Source organism: Pyxicephalus adspersus, chromosome 4, assembly GCF_032062135.1.
Source record: "Pyxicephalus adspersus chromosome 4, UCB_Pads_2.0, whole genome shotgun sequence".
Classification (NCBI taxonomy): domain Eukaryota; kingdom Metazoa; phylum Chordata; class Amphibia; order Anura; family Pyxicephalidae; genus Pyxicephalus; species Pyxicephalus adspersus.
The window spans coordinates 20,970,381-20,976,856 of record NC_092861.1 but is presented as its reverse complement, the minus strand read 5'-3'; the positions used below and the strand labels follow the sequence as shown (position 1 = coordinate 20,976,856).

Here is a 6,476-nt window from a genome sequence, read left to right as displayed (position 1 = left end):
TGTCTCTGCAACATCTCCTCTCTCGTGTGTGGCTGTGTCTCTGCAGCCTTTTCTATCACCACTCTCATGTGTGGCTGTCTCTGCAGAATCTCCTTTGCCCCCTCTTGTGTGGCTGTCTCTGCAGCATCCCCTCTCTCATGTGTGGCTGTCTCTTTGCAGCATCCCCTCTCTCATGTGTGGCTGTGTCTTTGCAGCATCCCCTCTCCTCTCCCATGTGTGTCTTTGAAGCATCCCATCTCCACTCTAATGTGTGTCTGTCTCTGCAGAATCTCCTCTTTGCACTTATGCATCTGTCCAACCCTTTCCTGTGATATTGTGTCTGCAAACACCAATTTCATGCAAATAGATAACTACAATAGTTGCATGTACAGATTTACAAACAAACTTTAGGAAAGGAATACATTCGTATTATAGGATGTATACTTAAAATGGTGTATTGGAGGAGACATGTTGTCTGTGTAAGAAGGGAATAGTGACTGTTGTAGAAGAAAGCTTTTATCATATCACCCAGCGTCACGACTACCCAGTACTCAAGGGCTATTCTGTCCAAGAGATTTCCTGAATCTGGCAGTTTACAAGAGCTTACATTTGTCTCTGACATTGCAGGCACTCTTCTTCATTGTCTGATTTTTTTGGTTTGACAGTATTTTATTAGACATGGCTACAGGAGTATTGCGGTCAAAGACATAACATTTCAGTGTGATAAGGCTGCAGCTAAGATAATAGTAACAGCAGCTGCTTGGTGTATATGACAACTATTATCACTGACGATTTATTGGTTTAAAATGGAATTAAATTTGAAATTTCCACTCCTAAAGGATTTGCTGCACCATTGCCACTTTGAGGAACAGCATCATTTTAAAAACGTAAATGGTTACAATTAGTTTCACTTTGATTGGGAGTCTGTGGTGCAACAATCAGGTATGCACCATAAGTACCATGTTGCTTTGATGTATGGAGAGCTTAAAAGAAGCTTCTAACTGCTAAGTAAACAAAGCAGGAGAACTCCATGACAAAACAACTGATTGTAAGTAAATTGTACTTCTCCCATGTACAAAATGGCATAATACACAAAAGACACCCAATTGATGTCTGATGTATATATCAATCAAGCAATGACCGGAATTCTTTTCCTATGTCCGATCAAATCCCTTCTCCATCCTCTGACCGCCAATAATACAACTAAGGTAAGGGAAAACTCTGAGTAAGGGAAAAGGTGGCATTGATATGGCAAAGAATGGGGTCGGTCAAAGGGTGCAAAATGGAAACCAAGTAAACAATCAATATCTGGAATATATTGATAGTTCACCTGATCATGCACCACTGCATGGCCAGAATAATGTAGACCTGTAAAGCAGAAAAGAACTGACAATTGGTCTAACAAACACTTAAACAGATAAGGATTTGTAGTCTATTGTACTACAAAATTGTAGTGCATAATTGTAGTGCTCTAAAATCAAATAGCAGTATTTCTTCATATGTATCTCTATATACACACAGTTGGCCTGATTTAATAAAGCTTTCCAAGACTGGAGAGAATACACTTTTATCGGTGAAGCTGGGAGATCCAGCAAACCTGGAATAGATTTCTTAAAAGTAATTTACTATTTGTTAGCCAATGTTTTCAATCCTGGACCAGGTTTGCTGGATCCCCCAGCTTCACTGATGAAAGTGTATTCTCTGCAGTCTTGGAAAGCTTTATTAAATCAGACCCCGTGTGTGTGTGTGTGTGTGTGTACATACACAAACACACAAAATGGTCACCACTTGTCACACGTGACCCGTCATACTGCATAGCTGCAGCAGTGACCACTGCATTCCAATCTATAGTAATAAGGTAACCAGTGTCTCTTTAAATTAAAAGCACATGTCCCTGCTAAATTTTAATTTTTCACTATATAAACATCCAGGACTGGAATTTAGCTAAATGTAGAAAATATAAACAATTTATGATATTTTAGTTACCAGACATGTGAATCAATTACTTCAAGACACAACTTTTAACTACTACACAGAAAGTTACAAAAAGTGCATAATTACCAAAAAAATAAAAAAAATAAAAAAAACAACAAAAAAATAAAAACACAACAATCAGAAGGTATCGTAACATGAAGCAAATACAAATAAAAGGAACATCTCTTACTCTCTCGGATGTTGTCCCAGGTCCACTGATCGTTCTTGAAGAAGGAGTGCTGTTTTATCTCCTCTATGCCATTCCTCCCGAGGCGCACCTCTCTGTACATAGCAGAAGAATGACAAGTGACATCAGCGCAGTCTACACATGAAGAAACAAGTCGTCTTTCTATAAGATCTGCTCAGATCATTCCCTGTACACATAGACATCCTCACGGCGGCGAGCAGCCCCTATGCAGCTCTTGTACGGACTGTGCAATATGCATTTAATGCCTCGCATCAGAAGGGATGAAAAAACAGTTTCAGCCTGTTAAAATGCCACGTGTGGAATGAAAGAGTTTTCCATCCCTAATGCTACGTGCAAGGGGAAGTTCACAAAACACTGGGCCAGCGGTTTAAATTAAAAAAAGGATCCTTTCAAAGAGGACTGCCAAGCACTATGACAAAGGATACATATGGAGTTTTAGGATAGCTGCGCCAGGGTTCTTTAACCCCTTTCTGGCTCAGATACTTCCACACCCGTACTTTGCAGAGCCAGACCAATGTAAATAAACCTTGGCTGTATTAACAGCTTTCTGACTACTGTACAGAGGTGTCAGGTTCTAGAGCCCAGATGAACATAAATATTTAGATTGGCAACACCAAATCCTGGTTGGGAGCTGAGAACAGAACCCTCGGTTATCTCAGAGCAAAAAGGTGTGTAGGTTATATGCTGCAAATTTTTGTCCATTTCATTTCTTTCTACCCTCACTCACTACATATATAGATACTCAATATGTGAAATAACCCAAAAAAACAAATCAAGATTTACCGCTAGCTGTACTACTGTAAATCTGCTTGTTATAAACCACTGCAAATCATTAACTGCCTTTTGAACTTTTTTACTGAACATGTGCATCAGGGGACATCGCATAAAAACTTTTACTAGCAGGAAAGCTAACATACTTTCTTAAAACAACTTAAGTTTTAGTAAAAAGCACGGAATGCCCTAGATTCCAAACTGCTAATTTTACAAATGCTCTATGTATGCAAACACCTCTTAAAAGAGCCTTTAAATGTGAAATGAAGAAGCCAAACTCAGCAGAAATTTGTAATTTATGAAGAACTGACAGAAATGAACTGGTTTTTAAGACAATTTTTTACACATCCATTTAGTCAAAATGTGCATACAGAGGTGGTCGGGGTTAGAAACCCTCCGTGGCACCTGAGATTCTAAGAGTACACTTTCATCAGTGAACCTGAGTGATCCAGCAAACTGGAGATTCTGAGAATCAAACACTTCTTTTAGGGTGATGACACTCCCTTAGTGTACTATATGTGTTTTAGGAGCAGCATTGCTCCCCTAAAACAGAAAAGGGTTAGGACTTTGGAACAACTCCATAGGATAATGGTTAAAAAAAAAAAAAAAAAACTCCAGGCATGGGAAACTACAGACTGGACAGGAATTTATAAGGTCACTGATTGCCAAATGTCATGCTTCAAGGAATCCTGGACAATTAGCAAGTATTTCTAAATTGCAGGCTTCACACAGAACCTATACTGGCATTTTCTCTCATTCCCTTCTGCTGCTCCTCAAAGTAGCTGTAAAGGTTTCAAACCTGCTAAAAAAATCTTGCCCTACATGACAGTTCTAGGCTGTTGGGTCCTCAAGCTTTGTACAACACAGGGGTAAGTGGCACTTGTTACCCCATACCCAGTAGTACCCAATGTCTGAATGGCAAATACACATTTATACACTGATATTCCATGTTCTGCCCAGATGTAAATCGTTTTACATAAATATCTAAACCTCTTTCATGCAAAAGCAGTTCTGTTTTTGTTATCAGAAATTTTATACTGAATTTCCAGAAGTATTTGGCAAGATTATTCCATGAGATATGGGGACAGGAAGAGAGATGTGTGTAAAAAAAACATTTATCATAAAAAATCTCAAATTCTCAAAAGCTCTTGTAACATAAAGTTATCTGAAAAAGTCATTAAATGCTTTTATAAATGACTAAAGTCTATCTCTATCCAAAACTTAAAAAGAAACCTGTGCTAAGAGACGCATGATGTCTGCCCATTGCAGTCTTCTTTGGAAAGTTACCTGGCTGTCATGTTGATTTAATCTCTTAGTATACACTGACCTGGAACAAGTATGCAGATCAGGAGTTGCAACTTCCAGTTATAAGTGCTTGTTCTAAGTCTATTGCTTAGAATGTGTTGACTTTAAAGAATCAGCATTACAGCCAGGTAAAAAGAACATTCATAAAGCTATTAGCAATGGCAGCCATGTTCATATTCTATTATTGTCTGTTACCCCCACAGGGAACATTGGATTCAGCCAATGTGTGCTAGTTTACCATTGTTATAGAGGCAAATAGTAAGGGAAAACCCAACATGTTAAAGCCGGTATTGGTAGAGGACAAGCGAATACATTTTCCAATGTGGACAGATTTGGACCCAGTGGCAAAGGACTTTGGGTTAGTGTTGATGGGCAAATGCAATGAACTTTGTCAGGTTTTTACTGCTTTCTGTTACTTGGTAAAGGCTAATGTCCATTGTCTTTGGGTTTATAGTGACAACGTCAGCTTGTGAGATAATTCTGGATTCATTTGCAAGTGTATCAGAGCTGTGTCAAGTAATTTTTACATGGGGTCCTAGTCAAAATACCCTTATCACTATAAACATGTCATTAACAATTCCTATAGGCTGTCTTATTCAGTGTTCCTCCTGGGATGTCAGTATGAGGGAACTGTCAGGACATGGCCAGGGAAGCCCCCCATAATGGCAAAATGCAGGCATGGTGAACCTAGATGATTACATCATGTTCACAAATTTAGGGAAAAATATGCAGGATGGTCAAATGGGGATGGGAGATAAAAATTTACCCCTAGGACAGCAAGTAAAGGTTATATATTACCAATAGGACAAAGAGGGCATGCAAAAATTATGCCAGGGATTTTATCTTACTAGAAAAAAAGTTTTGGCTTTAGATACACTTGACTAGGACCATCAGATATACAATTTTCTATTCTGGAATTTACAGTAAAGAATAGTATATATCAATAAAATATAAAGAATAGGATATACATATGTGAAAAATGATTTTACAAATAAATGAATTGCTATAGAACCATGGCAAAATACATTGCTATCTCAAATGAGAGGTGAATAACTAGTAAACTGTAGTGCATGTTAGGTACACCCAAACATGTTATCCTGAGTTATATTTTTCTTCTGTGGTCAGAGATTTAGAAGTCTGCAGTACCTGTCTGTTAAGAAGGCACAGATAAGGTTCTTGGCATGCTTGGAAATTTCCACATCTTCTGGGAAGTTTAATGAGTTTTTATGATCCATGATTTTACTGTATGTCCCAACCAGAGAGTCCGCATAGAATGGCGTGTCCCCTGAAGATAGAAGAAGACAATCCAATGAGATCTGATGAACAAAATAAGTTAATAAAACAGATCTAAACATACAACACAAATCAAACTTAAATATCACTATAGTGACAAATATTGTATTTAGAAATAGCGATACTTGCCAGAATGGTTATATTGGTTATATAGTTAGATATATTTAAAATACTGCATAAAAAATTCATACTTAACCAACTGCAGATACTAGGTTGCAAGTATAGGTCTGGCTTTTTTTTTTAGTTAGAACACTACCACACAAATCTGCAGCCAGTACAGTGCCAACGTTGGGCTTTCCTACCAGACATCCCAGACATTAGGGGCAAACTCTTATAGTGTGCATGATAAAAGTAAGCAAAATAGGGATTCAAACAAATAATAAAATAATGACAAAATACAGAATCAGCTTAAAAGGTCATGAGGATAAGCAAGTTCTCCATTTTTGTGGCAAATGTTTTGGAAAACATTCTTAAGGACACTCTTCACAAATGAAATTTACGGACTGCAAATGCTGAGAAGAAGCAGCCTGAACTGCAAATCTCTACTTTAGTCTTGGCAGCCCTGCACAGTATGCTTCTGCCACTAGATGTTTTCCAGGCGGAATAAAGGCAAATGTCATTCAAACCATGTTCCCCATTCCCACCAAACCATCAGACTTCCATTTTTAACAAAAAAATCAGCCATGATTGCAAATGTTACATTTGCATGGTCCTGTTGAACGCACATTTTAATCTAGCCAAAGTAGGACTAATATTTTGATCCCCAAGTCATTCCAATTGTACCCAATTGCTTTAGGGCCACCTCATCACTCTTTGGCCATTTTCAATTCTGCCCTCTCCTTTTTCCCCCATATTCAGAACATTTCCAGGTCCTGTCACTTTCACCTACACAATATCTCCGAAACCTGCCCCTACCTGTCCCTAGAATAACCAAACTCCTTGTACA

The 6,476-nt window shown here is 38.3% G+C and overlaps 1 protein-coding gene across 4 annotated transcripts in view; it reads right to left on the bottom strand.

Moving 5' to 3' along the window:
• The window catches only part of ROCK2 (Rho associated coiled-coil containing protein kinase 2), a 107,751-nt gene that overhangs the window by 35,409 nt on the left and 65,866 nt on the right, over positions 1-6,476 (bottom strand). For all 4 annotated transcript variants that reach the window (XM_072407527.1, XM_072407526.1, XM_072407528.1 and 1 more), the window contains exons 7-8: positions 5,384-5,522; positions 2,144-2,235 (exon numbers count right to left, since the gene is read on the bottom strand). In XM_072407527.1, coding sequence (XP_072263628.1) covers positions 2,144-2,235; positions 5,384-5,522 — 231 coding nt within the window. The remainder of the gene's footprint in view (positions 1-2,143; positions 2,236-5,383; positions 5,523-6,476) is intronic.